At 39.0% G+C, this 27,126-nt stretch overlaps 1 protein-coding gene across 1 annotated transcript; it reads left to right on the top strand.

Annotated features, from left to right (window-relative positions):
* Positions 1-338: 338 nt before the first annotated feature.
* Positions 339-23,591, top strand: SH3BP5L (SH3 binding domain protein 5 like). The gene is given in 8 exon segments (XM_053721872.1): positions 339-512; positions 3,778-4,004; positions 6,203-6,265; positions 6,352-6,405; positions 6,407-6,481; positions 18,261-18,422; positions 18,685-18,858; positions 21,504-23,591. Coding segments are annotated over 7 exon segments (1,128 nt in total). The 5' UTR covers positions 339-512; positions 3,778-3,812; the 3' UTR covers positions 21,912-23,591.
* Positions 23,592-27,126: the final 3,535 nt, after the last annotated feature.

Below are 27,126 nucleotides of genomic sequence, written 5' to 3'. Positions count from 1 at the left end.
AATGTTTAGTTTAGGCTAATCAAAACTGAATTGCCGTATTTAGTAATAATGCATGTTATTAATAAAGTTTTTTTAGGAAAAAACTTGGAAGCGGCAATCCAAAATTCGATTGGGAAAACACAGGGTTTCCATAGTAACGAAAAAGCAAAGACATTCTTACACCTTGCATTTTATGACATGTTGGAGTACGGAATAATCTATTTTTTTTGTGCGCATCTTTGTGTACGGTCTGACATAAAGTATACTACAGCGATTGGCGTATAGGGGGAGTGCGCCATATTGGTGTACGGAAATCACTGGCTAGTTCAGCTGCTCTCCATGTTGTACGTAAAAATAGCCGCTCCTCTTATCTGTCATTTTTTCCGCTTCCGGTGCCTATGGGCGCTGCAGATGTCCTAGGCAACGGGGAGTGGGGTATCGGGGGCTGCTTAGGGTGGGCATGTGACGTCATAGAGGTCTGTGATGTCACACTATATGGACTATCGTTTTCCATAACGTAAATATACTGGAGGGTAAGTACATTTTATTTTGGGTTGCGTATGTTTTGTTTAATTAAAATATTCTCATAAAATGAAATGCTTGATACATAATTCAAGGAAAGCTGATATCCCAAGTACCACTTGGATTTATTTTGAAGTTGATCTGTTTTTGGAAGTAAACCTAAGCCCCACCTCTATTGGAGAGGCTGGGTGTGAGCAAAATAAAAGGACATACAATCAAAAACGAAATTGAGTCATATGGCCCCTACAATACCATTATCCATAACTGATATCCCATTGTTTAATTTCTCTTAAAGATCTAATTTAATTTGAAAAGTGCTCTATGTTGTTAATGTTTTGAATTTAACCCCATACTAAGGGGTAATTACAGATGGTCAGTGGGGTTGTCATGCATACATCTCTATTAATTGCCTAACTGGAGCAGCGATAGTGGAGTGTGCCAAGTGTGCACCTTTTCCTATGTGTTTAAAGGGACAGTTTATCCAAAAATGTTCTCCCCCTTTAAATTGTTCCCAATGATCCATTTTTACCTGCTCAAATGTTTTTAAATTGTTTACAAGTAGCTCCTTAACCCCTATTTCAGCATTTGAAATAGCTGATTTAGCCTGTGGTATCACAACCTATACTGAAAGTTGCTATAGCAGGCTATGTAAACACAGCCAGCAGACGAAATTACACTCCCAGTTGGGTGCAGGATAGTTAAAGGGACACTGAACCCAATTTTTTTTCTTTCATGATTCATATAGAGCATGCTATTTTAGAGCAACTTTCTAATTTACTCCTATTAATTTTTCTTTTCTCGCTATCTTTATTTGAAAAAGAAGGCATCTAAGCTATTTTTATGGTTAAGTACTCTGGACAGCACTTGTTTATTGGTGGGTGAATTTATCCATCAATCAGCAAGTACAACCCAGGAATGTTCACCAAAAATGGGGCCAGCATCTAAATGTACATTCTTGCTTTCAAATAAAGATACCAGGAGAATAAGGAAAATTTGATAATAGGAGTACATTAGAAAGTTGCTTAAAATGGCGATGCTTTATCTGGAATTACAAATGAAAAAATTTGGGTTCAGTGTCCCTTTAAGTAATAAAATTATAATTTTCCATTGTTCCCTCCAAGTATTGAGCTTTTGTTTTTCCAGACAAATATAAGATAAGGAAGCATATCTGTGTACACAAAGTGATAACATAATGAGATATAGTATCTGCAAGTTTCAAACCCAGTGCAAATAGGCTGTGGTTTAAAAGCACAAAACCAGCTAATTCACTTACACAAATAAACCCGGAAATGCAATGTCTCATACATTTTTATACTCTGCAGCTGGTATAGCAAGTCAGTTAAAAATACATTAATGGAAAACTATTTTACAGTGTACTGCCCTTTAACATTAGCAGGGATTTAATGAAGAAATTGTAGAAGAAAATGTATTGAGCATCAATAGTATACAGCCCCAGCATGCTATTATAAACACACTTTGTTATTTTAATGAAACAGAAATCATTTGGAAATTGAAGCAATTTGATAAGTTTTTCTTAAAATTGTTGCTCTATCTGTACCACGAACGTCTGGTTTTGACATTGCTGTCCCTTTAAGAAAAGTGGTGTCTGCAGTTTGTGTAGACATCACCCTATAGGGAGCAATGAGTAGTAGTGAATGGATTCATACTCAGATTGGGCAAAGGTATATCAGTGGAGTCCCCCAGGGATCAGTACTGGGCCTTGTTCTTTTTAATATTTTTATTAATAACTTGGAGCAAGGATTAAAGGGACAGTCAACCATAGAATTGTTATTGTTTTAAAAGATAGATAATCCCTTTATTACTCATTCCCCAGTTTTGCATAACCAACACAGTTATATTAATGTACTTTTTACCTTTGTGATTACCTTGTATCTAGGAACCTTCTTCCAGCCCCCTGATCACATGACACTGACTGTTTATTATCTATTGTCTTAAATTTAGCATTGTATTGTGCTAGATCTTAAATAACTTTCTGTGCTGAACACAGTGTTATCTATATAGCCCACATGTACTTTCTGTCTCTTTGTGTTGAAAAGAGATTTAAAAAGCATGTGATAAGAGGCAGCCCTCAAAGGCTTAGAAATTAGCATATGAGCCTACCTATGTTTAGTTTAAACTAAGAATACCAAGAGAAAAAAGCAAATTTGATGATAAAAGTAAATTGGAAAGTCTATTAAAATTAAAAGTCCTATCTGAATAATGAAAGTTTAATTTATACTTGACTGTCCCTTTAAATAGCGACATCTCTATTTTTGCAGATGATACTAAGTTAAGTAAGGTCATTAGGTCAGAGCAGGATGAACTTTCATTACAAAGGAATCTGCAAAAATTAGAAGTATGGGCAAGTAAATGGAAAATGAGATTTAATACGGGAAAATGCAAGGTTCTACATTTTGGAAGTAAAAATAAGCAGGCAATGTATTATTTAAATGGGACTAGACTTAGCTAAACAGATGAGGAAAGGGATTTGGAAGTAGTAATAGATAACAAGCTAAAGATGGATGCACAATGCAGGACAGCAGCTTCAAAGGCTAATAAGATACAAGCATGTATTAAAAGAGGCATTGATTCAAGGGAGGAAAGCACAATTATGTCACTATATAAATCCCTGGTAAGACCTCACCTTGAGAATGGAGTGCAGTTCTGGGGACCAATCGCAACAAAAGATATTGCAGAACTAGAAAAACTTCAGAGAAGGGACACAAAGCTAATAAGGGGAATTTAAGCTATGAGGAGAGGCTAGCCAAACTGGGTCTGTTTTCTCTAGAAAAAAAGACGCTTGAGAGTTGACATGATTACTTTATATAAATATATTCAAGGCCCATATACAGAGATGGCAGAAGCTCTGTTTATTCCAAGAAAATTGATTGTGACAAGAGGTCACAATTTAAGGTTGGAGGAAATGAGATTTAATCTCCTGCAATGGAAACATTTTTTCACTGTAAGAGCAATACAATTGTGGAACTCCTTACCAAAGGAGCTAATGAATGCCAATACCCTAGATACATTTATAAAATGTTTGAATACATTTCTGGCTAGAAACAAAATTCATGGATATGATTGCTTGTATTAAATGGGTCACCTTTTAGTGTGATTAATTTAAACTCAACTGGACCTTTTTTTTTTTTTTTGTAAGTGTATTAGATTTGTATAGGTTGAACTTGATAGACTTCAGTCTTTTTTCAACCTCATCTACTATGTTTAAACAAATGTAATCACCACCTTGTTGTTGTTGTTTTTTTATTTGTCATTTAGATCTGTTTTACCATGCAAAGTTGAGCATCCTCACCATGGATGGGAGGGAAGGACCTCCTTGCGAGGTGAGATTGCCAACTCCTGGAGCAGAGAGAGAAGGACACATCTATTCAGAGTTGGGGGTTGAGAGAGAACATACGCCAGATGTGGAAAAACTAAACGAAATTGCCTCTGACGTGAAGAGGGATGAGGTTAAGGTCGAGGAAGAATTAGATCCAAGAATACAGGTTTGCAAGACTTACTCTGTGCTCTTAAAGGGACACTGTACCCAAAAATTTTCTTTCGTGATTCAGATTGAGCATGAAATTTTAAGCAACTTTCTAATTTACCTCCTATTATCAAATTTTCTTCATTCTCTTGGTATCTTTATTTGAAATGCAAGAATGTAAGTTTAGATGCCGGCCTATTTTTGGTGAACAACCTGGGTTGTCCTTGCTGATTGGTGGATAAATTCATCCACCAATAAAAAAGTGCTGTCCAGAGTACTGAAACCAAAAAAAAGCTTAGATGCCTTCTTTTTCAAATAATGATAGCAAGAGAACGAAGAAAAATTGATAATAGGAGTAAATTAGAAAGTTGCTTAAAATTGCATGCTCTTTCTGAATTACAAAAGAAAAAATTTGGGTACAGTGTCCCTTTAAGCTTTAGTTTTATTAGATTTACTCCTGAAATAGCGCAAGCATGATATTGCATGCGTGACGCCTCTGGAACTCTGAATCTTGCACAATAATGGGCTAGATTACAAGCGGAGCGTTATTTTATTGTGCGCCCGCAAACCGGCATATTCGCTCGTTTGCAGGTGCACAATAAATAACCAAAGTGGCTGGTTATTGCTATCGCAAGCTCACAGTAGCAATTAGTGCTCAGAAAATAAACCAGAGATCAGATCTCTGGTTAATTTTCTAAAAGTGCCCCAAATGCCCCCAAAATAAAGGGCCTTTTAGGTTTTTTATGAAAAAAAGCAAGGGCACTTTCATTCATCAAAGTTTAGAAAGCAGCCGTTTTGTTTAAAAACTTACCTTTCTTCTTTTCACAGCCGGAGCAGCTTCCCCCACCCGGAGATCCTCTCTTCACACTTCAGCAATGACTAATCTGTCTTCCTCCAATCACGGCTTTCCCCCCAGGGGAGTCATTGCCTGAGGCCATGCTGTGATTGGAGGAAGCCGGATTAGTCATTGCTGATGTGTGAAGAGAGGATCTCCGGGTGGGGGGAAGCTGCTCTGGCTTTCTAAACTTTGATGAGTGAAAGTGCCCCTGTTTTTAATAGTATTTTAAAAAAACGGGCTTTTATTCATCAAAGTTTACCTTCACTTTATTAAAGGGCAACTGTAGTCAAATATACTCTCGTGTTGTAACAATAGTATACTGTTAAATAAATCTTTTTTCAATGTACATCCTATTTGAAATCTTATTCGTTTTCAATATATAACTTTTTAAATTTTAATTGTTTTCCAAACCCACTGATTTATAGTCCGTAGCTGTATTCCAATCCTGGAGGACAACTCCAGTTGGAAGATGGCGACTACCGGGCGCAATGCGCATGCGCGATTTCACGCAACGTCATCGGATAGATTGAAATTTAATGTGCGCATGCGTTATTTTCTGTCTGTTGTCAGCGATGTCGGCTTCTGTGCCAATATGCGCATGCGAGACTAATAGAAAACAATTGCGCATGCGATGAGTGACGAAAATGTATTTAAATTACATGCTAATACTGGCCATACGATTGGCAAGTATGTTATTGCTTAGACGGCCCACATTTGAGGGCTGGATAACGACGTCATTGACAGAAAGTAAAAGTTTATTTTTATGCTAAAGGGAGCTTCGTTTTTCAAAATGAAAAGGTACCTTTTATTTATATTAACATTGCAATGTTTAATGTTGAGTGCGTTTTGCTTAAGGTCAGCAAAAGTTAGTATTCCTTTAATGTTAGATTAAAGGGACACTAAATCCAAATTGTTTCATTTATGATTCGGATAGAGCATGCAATTTTAAGCAACTTTCTAATTTTACTCCTATTAGCAATCTTTCTTCGTTCTTTTGGTATCTGTTTGAAAAAGCAGGAATGAAAGCTTAGGAGCCAGCCCATTTTTGGTTCAGCACCCTGGATAGTGCTTGTTGATTGGTGGCCACCAAATCAGCAAGCACTACCCAGGTGCTGAACCTAAAATGAGCCGGCTCCTAAGCTTTCAATTCTTCTTTTCAAATAAAGATACAAAGAGAACAAAGAAGAAGGAATAATAGGAAAAAAAAATTAGAACGTCGCTTAAAATTTCATGCTCTATCTGAATCATGAATTTTTATTAGTATCCCTTTAATATTGGCATTCATTTTAGTTGGAAAGTCAGTAAAATCATCCTGGGGAGAACATCTCTCACTCTCACTCTCACTCTCACTCACTTTCTCCTCTTCCTTTACTCTTCAGGAGGAATTAGAGCGTTTGAACCAGGCAAGCGAAGAGATTAACCTGCTGGAGTTACAACTTGATGTAAGTGTCCTTGACTGATTGCTCACATTATCCCGCTAGCCAAGCAACAATTCTCACTCTGTTCTCTGTGTATAAAATACTTGCAGGAAGCCCGCACTGCATACCGGCGTATACTGTCGGAGTCTGCAAGGCGTTTAAAACACTCTGGCAACCCAACTCGGAGCTTGCATTGAAAAAGCAAGACCTTACTATGAAGCCAGAAGACTGGCCAAAGAGGTAACATATGGACAGAGTTTGTTTACATTAAAGGGACATTAAACACTTTGAGATAGTAATATAAAATGATAAATCGTATAAATAAAAAAAGTCTGCAATATACTTTCATCATTCTTTGTGTCCACTTTTCCTGTAATTCCATTCTGAAATTGTGAGGTTTTTGAGTTCCTGTTAGAAATGGAAGTGCAGAACACGGTTATATTCTACACAGCCATTGGCTGCACACTCTAGTGACCTATTTATAACTGTTCCTAATTGGCCACAGCAGAGAAGGTAACCTAAGTTACAACATGGCAGCTCCCATTGTTTTAGACACTAAAACTTTACACTTATTTTGTCACTATTTAAACAGCTAATCAAACTTGCAAAATAAATCTATTTAAATTTTTTTTTTTAATCTCTTTTTATTGAGGTTAAAATCAAATTACAACATGGATCGAAGATGCAAAATATACAGATACAGAAAGAAAGGGATATACCTCACAATATAAAAATATATCACATGTACAAATTCGTTTCTGTAGCCAAAAGATCCATATATATATATACAAAGAAAATAAAACATACCACTAGGTCTTAACCTCACTTTTCCTAGCTTGACCCAATTATGTTCTAAGCATATGGATAACTTCTGAAACATTTATTCCAAAAAGAGAACAGAAAAAGAACAAAAAAAAAAGATGCTTCCTAGTCAATTAGTACGGAAGAAACAAACAAACAAAAAGAAATTAATTTGGGTTTCGCTTGGCTTATGCAAAATTATAAGGCCGGAAACCTCAGCATCCAAATAAGCAAACCAGAGGGGGGAGAAGCGGGGGGAAGAAAGAAAAAAAAAAAAAAGGAAGAGAGGGGGACAAGCCTCTTGTCTTTTCTTAAATAAGCCTCTATCAATTAATCCTCTCCGTTAGCCAGAGCCTAGGTATTACCCCAGATATAATCAAATTTAAAAATGGAACTGCATTCTGAAAAGGCTCCAAAAAACGGACCTGCTGCTCTGGGGCCCAAGAACTAATCAGACTTCTCCATTTTTTAAAATAACTGTTATACTGTTTTTCTGAATCACTCTTAAGATTCTGCCTTTCCACGAGCATCTGGGTTTTAATAATATTGCTAACTTCCCTGATACAGGGAACTTCTCTTTGTCTCCATTTTTTAAATGCTACGTGCTTCCAATATCACTATATTCACCAACATTCTATCACCCACGTTAGCTGAGTTTTTTAAAAAAAATATGTGCTCTGCCTGTAACTCAGCTTTACTCTGGAGATGACAATTCAACCAGTACTGAACCTTTGCCCAATATTGCCTAACTTTAGGACAATTCCAGATACAATGCAGAAGATCTGCCCCTGCCTTTGTGCATCTAAAACAGTTCCCTGCATTTGTCTTGGTCCACTTGGCCATTCTCGCTGGGGTCAAATAATAATAATTTATTATTTTGCATTGAGACTCCCTCCAGCTAATACATGAGGTCGCCTCAGCTGCTAATTTGATACTCTCTAGTATTACCTCAGATTGTAACATGCCAAAGTATTTGTTAAATTTATCTTTAGCTTGATTAATATGTATCGGCCCTTTCGTGTTTACTTATTTTTAAATTGATCTTTTCTTTGAGTTCATCATTCTAGCTAGCGTTTGTTTAGTGTTTTAATGTCCCTTTAAGGGAGTATTAAATGCAAATGTCAGACATATAAAAGATCTTTGAGGGTTTTTTTTGCTAAAAAGGCTAAATTTAAAGGGATATGAAACACAATTGGTATAGAAACTAGTGATAAATGCTTGTTTGTGCACAGCTAGTACTCAAGGATCGGTTTCTCATTGGCTGATAAGGGCATTCTTATGTGTTCCACAAGCATGAAAAATACGTTTGAGAGACCGTTGTAACTGCAAGGGAATATAACAGAGCGTTGATCTCGGCTCCCACAAAAATAGCAGCAAGTTACATCCTATAAGCAACAGTGCTGGTGCATGTGCAGGCTGCAAGGAAGGGGAAAAGTAGTGGCAACCAAGGAAAGCTTGACATTGGGGTCATTTTCTGGATACCAGCTCTAAATTTTAGTCGCCATGGCAACTTGGCATCCTGTATTTGTTGAGCCCTATGCTTTGTCTGTATGGTACTATGATTCTGGTTATGAGAGGCTGAACCCCAATTGCGCAGCAGGAAGAAGGGTTAAAACACTGAATTATAAAATGTTGTTTTTATTCATAAAGCTTTACAGTTTGACATCATGTAAATATGCAATAACTATTATACAAATAAACCCGAGAAATAACAACAAGCGTTCATAGGAGGTCGGAGCTCATTCAGAATTTTGTTCAAGTATGTAGTCCTGCACGAATAAGAAATTGCAGTGGATGAGTAAAAAAATATTTTTTTTAATGCAGAAAAAAGCAGCCGCTCGTGGTGTTAAAGGGATAGTAAACACCAAAAATGTTTTGTTTAAAAAGATAGATAATCCCTTTATTACTTTTTCCCCAGTTTTGCATAACCAACACTTATCTTATTATACTTTTTTTTTTATATAATTCTTTTATTGAGGTTGTGCGAAATAATACAAATTATGTAGAATAACATAAGTCAAGCTAAAAACAATTCACAATATAGGCGATACAATACAGAAGACTGGAACCTCTTTTACTTTTTAACATGGCCTAAGAAGAGCATATTTCCTCACTTGTCATTGAAGGCAGCTCTCGTGCCGCACAAAACGGCTACCGACTCTGAGGGAGGAAAATTATTAGATTGAATGAATATGTTTAGACCTATGAGCGTAAATTAGGATGATAATTAACATACCAAGTGATAACCACAATGGAGGGATTATTCCCAAATGGAAATAACATGATGAAGCAAACAATCAAAGGCTCTTCTAAGAAGTTATGAGGAACAGTCCTGCTGAAGAATAGGTAGTAATTAGAGCCATCTCTGTGGTAATGTGTAAAAAGGAGTGCCAGGGAGGCATTTATGGTGTGGCATGGGCAAGATAAGCCACATAGTTAATCCCCCTGAATTAGGAGGCATATTACATATTATGGGGGGGGAGGTGGTAGGTTGTATACTATTAGTAAGTATATAGCACAGGAGGCTTTTGAATTATAAGGTATTAGCTATGCATAAGTAGATAGGGCAACCCTCAAGGGCTTATGCTGTGTGGTGGTAGTCAAAGATTTGATGGTTACTATGGGAGCGTCATTCTAGTAGTATGAGGCATATAATATGGGCGTAATTAAACATACGCCTTCTTTTTTTTGGCTTGTTAAGGAGACAGAAGGTCTCAGAACAGATTTAATTTTGTACGATTAAATATGTACGAAATATAACATAGATAGCCTGACTAAGGCCTTGCCGCAAAGTACATTATAAACATTGCTTGGACAATTTGGTGTGCGCTGCGGCACAAGGCTGTGGCTGCAATATTTCCCCTGAGCTATCCATTTGTGGAATATAGGCGTCACGCCGCCCCGGCCGCAGGCAGCCGCGCGCCATGTCTAATAGTTACACTGAAGCTCTAGGGACATATGTAAAGGTCAATGCTGAACTCTGCAGCTTGGAGATAAATAGGGAGATGATAGTTTTTAGCTGTACTTTAGTAAGTGTGATGAACCAAAGTTTAAAACAGTGACTAGACATACATTCTTGATAGTTCAACTTGTGTTAACTTATTCACTATTGATAACAGGTAACATGTAAGAAAACAGATATACCTTGCGCATCTCTAAAGGTAATACAAATAGGTTAAGTAGGAGCTATCCTGCATATTACACTTTAGGTGATAGTTTGTTAGCATAGTATAATATAAGATAATGTAGATGACTATTCAGATTCAAAAGTCATGCCCAACAAAACAATATAGAGTTAAGCACAGGTAGTAGGTTTTGATTAACAATTAGTCAGCATAACATAATGTAGATTGGTGTAGATGGGTACTTAGGGTCACTAGTCATAATCTACAATCAATATAAAGTTAAGCTCAAATTTTACCAATAATAACAGTGTGGCCCTGAAGGGTGTTGATAGAGGGAACTGAATTGATTTATGAGTTATATATCAACTAAGCTAATAAAAACAATGAAAAGGGTAACCAATCATATCACCAAAAACTAGGGGGCAAAAGCGATGCAGGTATTATGGGGGAGCAGGCAGATCTACGAGGAGCCAGTATATGTATAATGGCCTGCCATCCCCTATGTTACCAAAGCCCTCAACTTAGGAACTGACTAACATTCTGCAAACATAACCCTTCAGTGTTAGAGGATCAAACTTGAGTGTTCCGTTTATATCGAGATTGGAAGACTGCTCTTATCTGCCATTTCACTGGTTATAATCCATTAACATGAAGTGTCCGCTATCCCGCATGGCCTCTCTGAGCAGTCCTGCAGTCAAGGTGAGATAGAGAGCGGGGGAGCGGTGCGCTAGAAAGAAGTTATTTACCCAACTCCAGTCCGCAAGATGGAAGGCAGATCCGAATCTCGCTGCAATACACGGCTCCCGACATCGCCCTCCACCCCGCCGGGCGCCGCGTACAGAATCTTTCCCGGGGCCCGACGAGGAAACCACTTGCTTCTGCCGGTACTTCGGAATTCTCCTAGGGTCGTGTTATGTGTAAGATCGAGCGCTCCTGTCTCTGCACCCCGGAGCGTCTTTATGCCCAGGCTCGTTGTAAAAACACTATGAGTGACCGGGAGACAGTTAGAGTCAATGGCGCCAAGGCTCTTTATACTCGCCTGGAAGCCCCGGTTGTCTTTGTCTTCCAGGACATCCGTGCAGGCAAAGTCCTCTGTCATGAGGTACTGTAGATCCAAGCTGGTATCTGGAAGTTCAGTAATGATCTCCAAAGCTTCACGACAGGTCCCGGGCTCAGCCGATGCAAAACTTGAGATATACGGGGAATGCCGGGGCCCCAAAGCATTCCCCCCGGCAGTGCCCGCCTCGTCTAGGCTCAGGAACATCACTGTCGGGATTTCGCCCCTCTCTTCCAAATCAGCATCTCCAACTAAAGCGGCAGCAAGCTTATTATGGTGGTGGGTAAGGAGCTTGCTGATCTCATTAAGTAGCTGGCGGGCATCGGCCATAGTAACTGTGCACCCACGAGAGTGGCAAGATGGCCGTTGTCCTTATGAATGCGTAGTAGTTTTTTCAAGCTTGGCCCACAACAGGCAGTAGAATATCAAAGTTCAGTGACTCCCAGACTACAAATGAGAGATTGTAGAAAGCATCTCGCTATATTGTAGTGGAGGTTCCCTATGCATCAAAAAAGCTGATTTTAGGTCATTTTTAGTTGAATTTATGCAGGAGCTCTAAGAATCTGCGACCTCTCCCGTGCACTGCTGGCTCCGCCCATCTTATTATACTTTTTACCTCTGTAATTACCTTGTATCTAAGCTTCTGCTGACTGCCTCCTTATCTCAGTTCATTTGACAGACTGTCATTTCAGGCAATTAGTGCTGACTCTTAAATAACTCCACGTGCATGAGCACAGCGTTATTTATATAAAACACATGAACTAATTACCTCTAGCTGTGATTTTTTTTTAAATGCATTCAGATAAGAAGCGGCCTCCAAGGGCTTGGAAATTAGCATATGAGCCTTCCTAGGTTTAACTTTCAACTAAGAATACCAAGAGAACAAAGCAAATTTGATGAAAAAAGTGAATTAGAAAGTTGTTTAAAATTACATCTATCTGAATCATGAAAGTTTTATTTGGACGTTACTATCCCTTTAAGCTTGATTTCTTCTTGTGAAAGTGCAAATTCAGACCTTAGTGTGTTTCACAAGAAGAAATCTGGCTCCGAAAAGAGGCGAACACAGCAAGTGGTTGCCGCCTTCTGCATTCATAACCTCCGAATGCACATACCTAGCTCCCCCCCTATTTTTAACATTGATTCGACTAGTAACTTTTTCCCTTTGGACTATACTGTATATACAGGACAAGTATACTAATGTAACTTCCTAACCCTATATGTGTGTGTACAATGCATACACAGTTTGTATGTGTTTGGGACCCCCGGGGTCACTCAAAGATTTTCAGTGGTCCTCACAAAATTGTTAAATATGTGTGTGTGTGTTGTGAGTGTATATGTAAAAGTGTGTGTTTGTGTATGAGTGAGTACTTAAAGGGACAGTCTACACCCCTATTAAGCGTCGCTTATACTTTCGATTTATTGCTGATAGTTCTAACTCACCCGCTCTAAGCTTCATATGATGATTCCCAAACCGACATCTCCTAAATTCAAAGTTTATTATCACCCGTTTATAAATGGCCGCCAAACTCTGCCCATTCACTTCTCCTTCTAAATTTTTCTCCCCTTCTCTATCTAATCCATACTCGTGCACGGTCAGTCACCTACGTCACATGCGTGTGAATACGCATGCTCTAATATACACAAGTGACGTGAATGCAAAAGTCCGTCTGTGATTCACGTTTTAGATTCCCCGTATAGATATTGCATGTACTATAAAAAACATATACGTGTGAAAATTGAAATGATATTTTCGTTCCGTTTTTTTAGTTCCACATTGGGTGTGCATGCGCGAAACGACGAAAGCGCGATCAAGTTTTTCCATCCGTGATCTATTTTTGATTGGATGGTTTCAATCGAGAGGCTTGATGATGTAATAGTAGGAGGGGCATGGCGGCCATTTAAAAAGAAGATAAAGTGAGTTTGGAATATGAATAAGTCCGTTGGTGAATCACTATTGTAACTGAAGTGGGGTGAGTTAGAACTATCAGCAGTAGATAGAAAGTATAAGTGACGGTTAATACGGGTGTAGACTGTCTCTTTAATGCAGTTGTCGCATAATTAACCTTTTAAGGCTGTTATGGCGTTCTATTCCGTCCTAACCGCTTTTGCGACATTAGGACGGAATAGAACAGCCAAGCCAATGGCGCTTCCTGGATGCGATCGTGGTCTGGAGGGCGTGCCTAGCTTCATAGGGACACCCCCCAGACCCGATCCCATAACTGAAATTGCACGATCGCGGGATTTCCATTTGTCTACATCAGAACATTGCTCCGATGTAGACAAATTGACCCTGTCATGAAAGGTTTAACAAGTGCATATTAAAAAGGAAATGCAATAACCCCTACACTGAATTTGAATTGAGTAGATTTTTTTTTATTTTTTTTTCCTGCCAAATTGATTTTTTCTCCCATTTTCTGACCCCTTGTATCATGTGACAGACATCAGCCAATCACAGACTAGTACACTTATACCCTTTGAGCTTGTGCACATGCCCAGTAGGATCTTGTTCCCCAGAAAGTGTGCATATTAAAACACTGTGCAAAAATTTGATGGAAGTAAATTAGAAAGTGTCTCAAAATTGCTGCTCGTTCAGAACTAAAGTTTATTTTGATTTGAGTGTCCCTTTAATGTGAGACAGGCACATAACGAATTTTGTACCGCTTCAAATGTGCACATATATTTTATTCACATGGCCAATGTTGTGCACACTGTTAGCAAAAACTAGAAGGAACATTAAATGCAGAGTGCACACAATGCATGAGCGTTGCTCATCATATGGAAGATATATGGAGATAGACAGTAAGTCTAACCATTAGTGATTAGCAATGGCCACAACATTGAATCTGCTTATTTTTGCTAATAATCCCTTCACTTTTGTGGCATATTGATGCGGGGGAAAAAAATAGTATAACCTCCTGACAAGGGTATTGATTTGATCTATATTATGGTAAGGGGATGGCGCGAAAAATTCTCTAATGTAAAAAAGGGTCCAAGGTGGATTTTCTTTTTAACCCCTTAACGAGGGTATGTCACTGGTCTTTCTATGTGGGGTGTTTTTGTAATCGTGCGGTCTCGCCCACCGTCGATGAGACTGCGCTATTTTAACAAGCCTGCAGCAGGGAGGGAGGGTCGGCTATTAGAACCAGACAAATCCTTAACGACCAGCGTTAAGGGGTTAAAAAGCTCTGCGTTATAGACTTGCAGCGTTAGTAATGCTAAAATTGCATGCTTTATGTTTTAACACCCACAAAAGGGTTAATTAAACACACAAAGTACAGCTCAGCCATAGAGAACTGTTAGTCACGAGCAGACACAGCCGGTGCGCCAATCGGCATTGGTAATTGAATAGCTGGGTCCCAAGTGGGACTTGTAGGGTTAGTTGTACCAAAATGACATGCTTTAAGGTAGGGGTCGACAAATTTGATAAAAAAATTTAGGAGCCAGTAAAAATATCTAGGAGCCAGGCATAAGCTTAGAAGCCAGACTGCGGTCTTTGTATATAGATATATGGAGACTATCGCAAAACGTTAGGTGCCAGAGGTTAAATTCTAGGAGGGTTTGTCGAGCCCTGCTGCAATGAATTGAGGATGTCATTTTTACACTATCTTCCTTTTAAGCGATTCCTTAGGGAACTGGAAAATAGAGTTGTGCCCCTTGCACTGGAAATCGCAAGTGGTTTTCATGACTAATATATATAGAAGAAAAAAACACTCATCTTAAACCAGCAGACTTTACAGCATCACTGTTTGGCAGACCTTACTGTATCTCCTATGTTTATGTATCCAACCATATTATATCCAGAGACTTGGAAAGCAAGATGCCTTCTGGGAGTTGAACTCCTGCGTAGGAAGGGGTGAGTGGTCTCTATGACAAGGATATTTTAAGAGACTTGCAGGCGTTACTGCATCTCCTATGGGCAGCATACAGCCATATCGTACATCTTCTTAAAGGGACAGTAAACGCCAAAATTATTATAGTTTAAAAAGATAGATAATCCCTTTATTACCCATTCCCCAGTGTTGCATAACCAACACTGTTATAGAAATACACTTTTAACCTCTGAAATTACCTTGTATCTAAGCTTCTGCAGACTGCCCCTTTTCAGTTCTTTTGACAGACTTGCATTTCAGGCAATTAGTGCTGACTCCACGGACATGAGCACAATATTATTTATATGGCACACATGAACTAACACCCTCTAGCTGTGAAAACTGTCAAATGCTTTTAGATATAAGCCGGCCTTCAAGGGCTTAGAAATGAGCATATGAGCCTTCCTAGTTTTAGCTTTAGACTAAGAATAACAAGAGAACAAAGACAATTTGATGCTAAAAGTAAATTGGAAAGTTGTTTAAAATTACATGCCCTATCTGAATCATGAAAGTTTTATTTGGACTTCACTGTCCCTTTAAGGGTACAGTAAAGTCAGAACTAATCACTTATGATTCAGATAGAGTGTGTGCATTTTTAAATAACTTTATTATTAATCAAATTTGCTTTGTTCTTTTGGTATCCTTTCTTGAAGAGTATACCTAGATAGGTTCAGGAGCAGCAGTGCACTATGGGAGCTAGCACAGATATCCATTTTGTCATTGGCTAATTAGATGTGCATTCAGCTAGCTCCTAGTAGTGCATTGTTGCCCCTGAGCCTATTTGGCTTTACTCTTCAACAAAGGATTCCAAAAAAACTAAGCAAACTTGATAATATAAGTTAATTAGAAAGTTGTTTAAAATTGTATGCTCTATAAAAATCATGAGTTTAATTTTGACTTTACTGTACCTTTAACTCCTTAGTGACCAAGGACGTGCCTGACACGTCCTCTGGGGTTTGAAGCTCTGGAAGCGATATCGCGTCCAGCCGCTTCCAGGGTATTGCAGTGATGCCTCGATATTGAGGCATCACATTAATACCTTTTTTAAGCATCCAATGCAGAGAGAGCCACTCTGTGGCCCTCTCTGCATCGGCCAGCGATGTTGGGTAGAAGCCATTGCAGGGAGGCGGGTTGGCGGCCCATCGCTGGAGGCCTTTCCGAATCCTGTCCTTCAATTGCACGAATTTACTACATTGGAAGGAGGGAGGGGGTAATAAACTCTGGGAGGGGGGTAAGGTATTGAGGTGGGGTTGCTACACTACAGAAAAATATTTTTTTTAGCAAACTGGGTACTGGCAGACAGGTGCCAGTACCCAAGATGCGGCAAATAGGTAAAGGGGGGAGAGGTGGAGAACTGTTTGGGGGGGGTCAGGAAGGTTGGGGGCTAAGGGGGGATCTAACACTGCATTATAGATTAAAAAAATAGCTTTTATTTTAGTACTGGCAGACTTTTTGCCAGTACTAAAGATGGTGGTGACAATTGTGAGGTGGGGGAGGGAAGAGAGCTGTTTTAGGGGGGTCAGGGGGTGGGATGTGTCAGGTGGGAGGCCGATCTCTACACTAAAGCTAAAATTAACCCTACAAGCTACCTAATTAACCCTTTCACTGCTGGGCATAATACAAGTGTGGTGCGCAGCAGCATTCAGTGGCCTTCTAATTACCAAAAAGCAAGGCCAAAGCCATATATGTCTGCTATTTCTGAATAAAGGGGATCCCAGAGAAGCATTTACAACCATTATGCCATAATTGCACAAGCTGTTTGTAAATCATTTCAGTGAGAAACCTAAAGTTTGTGAAAAATTGAATGATTTTTTTGTTATATGAACACATTTGGTGTGGATATGGTGGCATGAAATATACCAAAATGGGCCTAAATCATTACTTTGGGATGTCTTCTAAAGAAAATAAAAATACATGTGAAGGGTTATTCAGGAATGCCTGACAGTGACAGATATCAGTGTTCCAATGTAACTATCGCTAATTTAGAGGGGGGAAAAATGGTTTGGAAATAGCAAAGTGCTACTTGTACTTATTGCCCTATAACTTGCAAAAAAAACAAAGAACATGTAAACATTGGGTATTTCTAAACTCAGGAGAAAATTTAGAAACTCTTAAGCATGAGTGTTTTTTGGTGGTTGTAGAAGTGTAACAAGTTTTGGGGGTCAAAGTTAGAAAAAGAGTGTTTTTTCCATTTTTTCATCATATTTTATATATTTTTTTTATAGTAAATTATAAGATATGATGAAAATAATGGTATCTTTACAAAGTCCATTTAATGGCGAGAAAGGTATATAATATGTGTGGGTACAGTAAATGAGTAAGAGGAAAATTACAGCTAAACACAAAAAACGCAGAAATGTAAAAATAGCCCTGGTCCCAAACGGTCAGAAAATTGAATAGTGTTCTGGTCACTAAGGGGTTAAAGGGACAGTATACGCTCATTTTCATATAACTGCATGTAATAGACACTACTATAAAGCAGAATATGCACAGATACTGATCTACAAATCCAGTATAAAACCTTTTAAAAACTTACTTAGACGCTCCCAGTTTAGCACTGTTGATGAGGTTAGCTGGAACACCCAGTAAAGGGGCTGAGAAAGCAGTAACAGGCAGACAATCCACCCTTCCTGCATACAAATGGACAGTTTACATAAACAGGAGCAAGCAGGAATCTGTAGACATCAGTATACATTTTAAACTTTGGGGCTTGGTTAGGAGTCTGATAATCAGCACAATATCATTCAAAAATAAGCAAAACTATACATTGTTTCAAAAACACTCCCAGATGGGCTATATAAATGGATCATCTACAAAACATTTATGCAAAGAAAGTCTAGTGTGCAATGTCCCTTTAAGCAGGCATATGGTATGTTGCTTATAGGAGATACAGTATGGCCTTCCGGGTTGAGGTCAGAGAGGCTATAACAACTGTGAGAAGACATCTTGTTTTTCCCAGTCTCTGGGTATTCATCCTGTAGTGTATACCATTCACATGTCTCATATAATAGTTGTACATCTTTCTATGTAAAGGCTTCATTGATGTGCTTGATACCCATATTGAGGCAGTGGACACCAATATGACAACAGAAATTCTTTCCTTTCTGTGAGTATTTGTTTGATTTGCGTGTACGTGTGCTTTTGCACCCCTCTCTGTGCATTTCTAGGCCCAGCAGGATACGCACAGCGCTGCCTTGAGGTACGAGCGGGCGGTAAGCATGCACGCGGCTGCACGTGAAATGGTTTTTGTGGCCGAGCAAGGAGTCACCGCTGACAAGAACAGACTAGACCCAACATGGCAGGAAATGCTGAACCATGCCACGTGCAAAGTGAGTGAGGGGTATTGGCATTGTGATCGGTGGGAAATAGATAACAAATATTATTTACAAAACTCTACCTCTTCTTTTTTTTCTGCTTCTCTTTCTCCCTTCTTTCCTACCTACTCGTTTTGTGTTTATTTTCTTTTATTCTTTTTTTTTTTTTTTTTGTTCCGCCCCTACTATCTCCCCGTCGCCTTCTTTAACTTGCCTCCCCGTTTCTTTTGCCATCTGTTTTCTTTCTTCCTGCTTCTCTCTCTAACACTTTAATCAGGTGAATGAGGCAGAGGAGGAGCGGTTGCGCAGCGAGTTTGAGCACCAACATGTAACTCGCTTGTGTCATGAAGCAGAAGCCAAAGTGCAGACCTTGCAGAAGAGCCTGAAACGCGTCATCATCAAGAGCCGCCCATACTTTGAGCTGAAAGTTCAGTTTAACACGGTACTAGAGGTAAAAGTGCTGTAACTAATAGCTTCCTTCTGTCTGTGTCAGCTTGTAGTGGGTAGGACAGACTTAAAGGGACACTGAACCCAAATGTTGTCTTTCATGATTCAGATAGAGCAGCAATTTTAAGCAACTTTCTAATTTACTCCTATTATCAAATTTCCTTCATTCTCTTGGTATCTTTATTTGAAAAGCAAGAATGTAAGTTTAGATGCCGGCCCATTTTTGGTGAACAACCTGGGTTGTCCTTGCTTATTGGACAGAACCAATAAAAAAAGTGCTGTCCATGGTCCTGAACCAAAAATTGGCTGGGCCCTTAGATGCCTTCTTTTTCAAATAAAAATAGCAAGAGAATAAAGAAAAATGTATAATATAAGTAAATTAGAAAGTTGCTTAAAATGAAATGCTTTATCTGAATCACGAAAAAAAAATTGTGTTTAGTGTCCCTTTAAAGGGACAGTCTACACCAGAATTGTTATTGTTTAAAAAGCTAGATAATCCCTTTATTACCCATTCCCCAATAACCAACACAGTGATATTAATACAGTTTTTACCTCTGTGATTAACTTGTATCTAAGCCTCTGCAGACTGCCCCCTTATTTCAGTTCTTTTGACAGACTTGCATTGTAGCCAATCAGTGCTGACTCCTAGGGAACTACACAAGCATGAGCACAATGTTATCTATATTTCACACATGCACTAACTCCCTCTAGTTGTGACAAAATGTCAAGCTGCATTCAGATAAGAGACTGCCTTCAAGGGCTAAGAAATTAGCATATGAACTTCCTAGGTTTAGCTTTCAACTACAATTACATGCCCTATCTTAATCATGAAAGTTTTATTTTTGACTAGACTGTCCCTTTAAAGGGACATCTACTTGAAAAGTGTTATTGTTTAGAAAGATAGATAATCCCTTTATTACCCATTCCCCAGTTTTGCATAACCAACACTGTTATATTAATATACATTTTACTTCTGTGATTACCTTGTATCTAAGCCTCTGCAGACTGCCTCTTATTTCAGTTCTTTTGACAGACTTGCATTTTAGCCAATCAGTGCTGACTCTTAAATAACTCCAAGGGAGTGACCACAATTTTATCTATATGGCCCACATAGGCTAGCACTGTCTAATTGTGAAAAACTGTCAAAATGCACCGAGATAAGAGGTGGCCTTCAAGGGCTTAGAAATCCGTTTATGAGCCTACCTAGGTTTAGCATTCAACAAAGAATACCAAGAGAACAAATCAAATTTGATGATAAAAGTAAATTGGAAAGTTGTTTAAAATTGTATGCCCTATCTGAATCATGGAAGTTTAGTTTTGACTTCACTGTCCCTTTAACCCTTTAACCCTTTTTTTTATTTATTTCAGATCCCCAAGACTTACACTGTTGGAAAGGTTAGGCGATTACCTTTCCAACAGTGTAAGTCTTGGGGGTCTGTAGCTGCTTAGATGCCTGAGATACAGGCTTCTAAGCAGCATGCCCCCTGCTCCTATATTTAACATTGTTAATGTTAAATAAAGTTCCGCAGTGACGTCATCACGTTTATTGCGCGTGACGTCACCACGCAAAACGGAAGCCCCAGCTATGGCTTTCATTATGCAGCACTGATCGCCAGGGTAGGAGCGGGTGGGAGCCCCCAGATCTCCCTCAAGTTGGGAGAGTGCTAGTGACGGCTCTGAGCCGTCATTAGCACCAGAGTGGGAAACTCTGTGACGGCTCAGAGCCGTCATTAGCACTCAAGGGGTTAAAGCCTCCTTGTTACTGAGACATCTGAAGACAATCCTTCATAATTGTACATATAGTTCCTTTCTTCACCTGGAGAAGGATTTCTGCTTACACCACTCAATAATGTGACTTTTATTTACACACCCCTTGTACACGGGTATGTCTAATAATGATCTATAAGATGGTATTTTTACACCATAAGCCAATTCACTTCCTAATCTTTGTTGTTATCCCACATTTAATCTCATCTTTCCGTATGTTTTGGTTATTTATTATTTTTCGTTATTTAGTAACTTTTTAAAAATAAGATAGAGCTTCCTAGAATTAGGCACTGATAGCCGCACCATTGCACCATCATTGCTTTATGAAATTAGTAGGTACCTGATTTGTCTTGTTACTCATTGGCAGCCATGTTAGACATATCTTAAAGCAGACAAATCTGTTAAAAATTTAGGAGCCACTAATAATATTTAGGAGTCAATCACACTTTTAGGAGCCAGACAGTGATATTTGTATAAAGATATATATGGAGAATAACCCAAAAAGGTAGGAGCCAGTGTCTCCCAGGCTCCCGGGTTTGTCGAACCCATGAGGATGATTAATTACAGTAGATGTGTATGATCCAAAAATACACAAAAAAGCACAAGAGAGAGATGTCAAAGATTGCTTCCATTTCCTTGCCCACTATATCATGTGACAACCATCAGCCAATTACAGACAGAGATGAGTATACACACTGGACTTTTGCACATGCTCAGTAGGAGCTGGTGCCTCTAAAAGTGTGCCTATAAGAAAGACAGAACAAATTGGTAATGAAAATAAATTGGAACGATGTGTAAAATTGCATATTCTTTATGAATAGTAAAGGTTTAATTTTGACTTTAGTGTCCTTTTAATGTGTCCTACTGTTCTGTGTTTAATAGGAGCACAAGTCTCGTGTCACATCTCTGGAGATCTCTGTAACCCAGGCCAAGCTCTGTTACTCTGGGGCTCTCCGTAACCTGGAGTTGATAAGCGAAGAGATTCACGCCCGACGCAATCAAGGGTTACTTCTTCCCCATCGAGCCCCACCTCTTGGCGCTGAAGCTCCTCCATCATTGTTGGACAGAGAATTGGATCCTCAAGCTGACACAGTGTCCCTACTCAGTTTGCTGACCATTGCATCCGATCTGCAGAAAAGTGATTCTGTAGAGCACCTGAGAGGTCTGACCGATGTGACCAGTCTTGACGGAAGAGACACAGGGGAGGGAGAGGGTGCGAGAAGCAGGGAGGGGAGGGGGGAAAGAGGGTCAGTTATCTCTTTTGGTCATCATCGGAGTGTAAGCCTGTGAGGGACATAGGCAGTAGAGGGGACATCGGTACATCTTAACATGGAACTTACATTGAAAGTGCATTAGGAGCTGCTAACAAGTGTGTAGATAGGACTATAAAGACTCAAAGAAAAATTAGGGCAAAGGTCAAATAAAAGGGAAAAACCTTCATAATCCAATGGAACTATGGAAGCAAACTAGTTTGGATTGATAAAGAAAAGGTCATGATTAGACACAAATTCCCTTTTATATCTTAGAATCTGCACAGATGGAAGAAGCATTTAAAGGGCAGGTCTGATTTTAAAGGGACAGTTTACCCAAAAAATGTTCTCCCCTTTTATTTGTTCCCAATGATCGATTTTACCTGCTGGAGTGTATTAAATTGTTTACAAGTAGCTCCTTTATTCTTATTTCTGCATTTGAAATAGCTGATTTAGTCTGTGGTACCCCCACCTATAGTGAAAGTTTCTATACTTAAAGGGACATTGAACCCCAATTTTTTCTTATGTGATTCAGATAGAGCATGAAATTGTAAGCAACTTTCTAATTTACTCCTAGTATCAAATTTTCTTCATTCTCTTGGTATCTTTATTTGAAATGCAAGAATGTAAGTTTAGATGCAGGTCCATTTTTGATGAACATCCTGGGTTGTCCTTGCTGATTGCTAGATAAATTCATCCACCAATAAAAAAGTGCTGTCCATAGTTCTAAACCAAAAACAAGCTTAGCTGCCTTCTTTTTCAAATAAAGATAGCAAGAGAACGAATACAAATAAGAAAAATTGATAATAGGAGTAAATTAGAAAGTTGCTTAAAATAGCATGCTCTATCTGAATCACGAAAGAAAAAATGTGGGTTCAGTGTCCCTTTAAGTCCAAGTTATGTAAACACAGTCGGCAGAAGGAATTACATTCCTGGTGGGGTGAAGAAGAGATAACTAATACAATGATAATAGTATAGGGCTTTGTTTTACAGACATATATAAGGAGGCGTGTGTGTACACATAGTGATAACATAATGAGATCTCATTTTACCTACAAGCTCGACCCATTTCAATAGGCTGTGATTTCAAAGAACAAAACCAACAATTTCTTATACACAAGTAAACCTGAACATGCAATTTCTCAGATTCTATACTCTGCAGCTGGTATAACAATTTATTGGAGATACAATAAAGGAAAAACAATTTTACAGTATACCGTCCCTTTAACAACGGTTTATATATACGGAAAATTGAAGAACTGAAATATGGTCTATCTTCATAAGTCTTAGACTGTTTTGGATTTAGACTTAAAGTGAAGATAGTCTTAGTCGTGTATTAATGATGGTTGTAGAGAAGACAGTATTAGATATTTAGACTGGAAATGACTCGCTGCTATGAGAACGGCGACTGTTTGACGCAGCATCCTGAACCAGTCATTTTAAATAAATTTATCTTGTCTTTGTGTAAGATTAGTAACCGTTTGTGTGTCTCTATATACAGCCGTGTGTGTACATATTAGGGGGGAGACAATCAGATGTATGTATATAACACTATACCATCTGGGATGCGTCTGTAAATAGATATTGCCTTGCAGAGAAAAAAAAGATCTTAATTAAAAGGAATTCAGACTCGGTTCATGCCGTTGATGTAATCTGCTTAAAAGCTTTTGATTCAGTGACACATTAGAAGTTTCTGTACAGAATAAAGCAAATTTTAAGACGTTTGCGTCTGGACTGGAAGCTGTTTGAAGAGCAAAAAGCCGAGAACTTTAGTAAATCAAGTTGTTTTAAGCTTGTGATAAGGTTTCTTAATATGCACCTTGAAACTATTTCAAGGTCAAATAAGAATTTAAGAGTTCTTGCCTGGCATTTTGAATCTGAGTAGCCTTAAAGTGATGGTAAACCTTAACTAATGAAATGCCATATATTTAATCTTTGCCATTAAAAAAGTATATGTATACCTTTTTTGTTTATAATCCATATGTGAGAGGGTCAAATTAGTTCATATAGTAATGCTTTTATTGCAATATTATGCCGGCCCACTTGGATGAACTTTTTTTTTATTTTTATGACTGTTCCAGTGAACATCCAATCAACTTGTGTGTCATATGACAATCTTGAAGTCCAGCCTCTTTAAAGAAGAGTGGATGTGAGTTCTCTATACATCATACCCCAGACAAAAGAGGAAATGAAGGGGGTGGAGGAACAGACAATACCAATTAGGATTATAAATCTTTTATTATTATATATATATATATATATATATATAATTTAAAAAAAATTATGTGGTTTAACTTGCTAATATATTTTGTATTGCAACATTCTTATAGTCTGAAATTTACCATCACTTTAAAAGTGCCATTATAGTAATAAAAATGACATGCTCTAATCTGTCAGAGCATGTCATTTTATGACTATCGACCCTACACTACTTAAGTTAAACCCCAGCAAAAGGGTTAAACACACAGTAGACATACTCCTCGGGACTGGCAGAGCACTGCTGTTCCCGGGTGTAAACTGCTGCTGATCCAATCAGCAGCGCTAGTCGATTTGGAACAAGCACTGCTGATTGGATCAGCAGCGTTTTCTGCTCTACGAGTCCTGAGTGATATATCTACTGTGGTTTAACTTGCTAATATATTTTGTATTGCAACATTCTTATAGTCTGAAATTTACCATCACTTTAAAAGTGCCATTATAGTAATAAAAATGACATGCTCTAATCTGTCAGAGCATGTCATTTTATGACTATCGACCCTACACTACTTAAGTTAAACCCCAGCAAAAGGGTTAAACACACAGTAGACATACTCCTCGGGACTGGCAGAGCACTGCTGTTCCCGGGTGTAAACTGCTGCTGATCCAATCAGCAGCGCTAGTCGATTTGGAACAAGCACTGCTGATTGGATCAGCAGCGTTTTCTGCTCTACGAGTCCTGAGTGATATATCTACTGTGTTTAATTATTTGTAGGGGTTAAACAAAACAGTAGTGTAGGGTCGATTTTACTGTAATGGCCCTTTAAAAAATTATACACACTCAATTTAAAGGGACACTAAAGTCAAAATTAAACTTTTATGATTCAGATAGAGCTTGCAGTTTTAAGTGACATTCCAATGTACTTCAATTTTGCACATTCTTTTTATATACACACATTTTTGAGGCAATAGCTCCTGCTGATTTGACAAACCCAGGCACCAGGGAGCCACTTGCTCCTAAAATAAGGCAGTGGCACCCTGGTTTACAGTTACCAAGAAACTCATGGGTGCCCCCCCCCCCCCCACTGGCCAACATCAGCCACACCTAAAATTTACTTGGTGTGGCATTATCCTTTAACCCCTTCACCCAAATACATTTATATACTGTATATGTCTTGCAGTACTTTGCCTATCGTACTACAAGACGTATATATACTTCTGAGCTTCAGGAAGCTCCAGCCGTCTCGGCTGTTAAGTTACAGCCGAGAGCTGGAGTTCCTGAGGCTCCAGGCATCTGCCGCATATGGAATTGGAGCGCGATCAGTGCTCCGGTTCCATATGAGGGCAGATGCGGGATCGTTGCAGAAGGTGACACTGTGTGTATCACCGCCTGTAACGATCATTTGCTGGTGCCGACGGGAGGGGTGGGCAGCTCAGCAGCGGAGGGGGGAGGGAGTGGGAGGAGCCTATGCTACAGGAAAAATAAAGGGATGGGGCAGCTACACTACAGAAAAGGGGTGTGTGGGGGGTCAATAAATGGCAACCCAACTTTTGTGTTATTAAAATTTGTGTGTACATACATCATATACAGTATATAACTAAATATATATATATATACACACACTTATTGTTTTATATTATGTTATTTTATATTTACCTGCACAATATAATCATAGGGGTGGACAAAAGCAGTAGTCCGTGTTGTGCTTCAGCCACTCACAATGCTAGTGCTGTCACGAAATGCATTACTTGACGGAATTCAGATAATGTGTGAGAAGAGACTGCACGTGAACTACTGCCTTACTTATGGTGGGTTTTGTGTACAAGAACATATCTCAAAAAGCTTGATAACTTTAAACAAGAAAGATTTTGCAAATGAGAGCATATTACAAAAAATATTCTAATAGATTGCATTTACGATTATACACTTACACCCCTTAAAATGGATGCTATCAGATTAAGATTCATTTCATTTTTGAAGACGTGATTATGGGACTCAATCTGTTTATCCTGGGAAGCATCAAACTGTCAAACTATATTTTGGGGTCGATTTATCAAGCTGCGGTGGACAGGGGCACACATACACGCCCCTGTCTGTCGCAGCTCGCCTCTGGCGGGCTGAATTCCGCTGCTGAAATTCAGCATTGCACACAAGCGCTATTTTGTGCTCGTTTGCAATCCCACCCCCTGCCCTCGCAAAGCTAATTACGCGTGGGCAGGAGCTGTCAATCTCCCCAGTCGGATGAGGCTGGGGAGATATAAATTCGCCACCTAAGAGGTGGCGAAAGGTTAGGGAAGCAGCGGATCTGATGACCGCTGTTTAATAAATATTGACTGCAAGTTCTGTTGTGAGAACCTGCAGTTGTAGGCAGTAGAAGGGGTTGATAAATCGACCCCTTTGTGTGAGTATAAAATAGGCATGTGCATTCTGGATTTGCAAAGATCCTAGAGTGTTGCACTTTCACAAGAAAAAATCCCGTTCCTAAAAGAGCCAAATGCCACGAGCGGCCGCGCTCTTCCTCATCCGGAGGCATCAAAAACCTCCATAAATTGATTTAATTATAATTTGTGCAACTAACATTGGAAAAGCAAAAGATAACCACTACCAAGTGCTGCGGAATCTGTTGGCGCTCTACAAATAACCGATAATAATAATAATACCAAGTGTCACTGCTCTTTTTCAAATAAATACTGCAACCCCATTCTACAATAAAAGTAACCTCCCTGAAAAGGTCATTTGGTTGGGCATTGCATTTCTAAGGGCATTTGGTAGTGCAGTGCCCACAGCTCTTTTGCTGCCAGAAACAATCCCTATCCTAAAAAAAGATTGCTCTGAAAAGGGCATTTAGTAGGGCATTGCCCTAAAGTGAAACAGTTCTTTTAAGAAAAAAAAAACTAATTTTAATAAAAAAAAGCCCACCCCAAAAAAATACTAAAGCTAAACCCCAAGGTTTGTACTCATCAACTTGACTCCGGCGGTGCTACTCTTTCTTAATGCCGGCAGTCCTCTGAGGCTGTCCTCTTGTTCCATCTTCTGTCTTCCATCTTCTTCCACCTTC

This window comes from Bombina bombina, chromosome 7, assembly GCF_027579735.1.
Source record: "Bombina bombina isolate aBomBom1 chromosome 7, aBomBom1.pri, whole genome shotgun sequence".
Taxonomy (NCBI): Eukaryota; Metazoa; Chordata; class Amphibia; order Anura; family Bombinatoridae; genus Bombina; species Bombina bombina.
The sequence above is the reverse complement of the archived record's forward strand: the minus strand, read 5'-3'. Positions and strand labels throughout refer to the sequence as shown.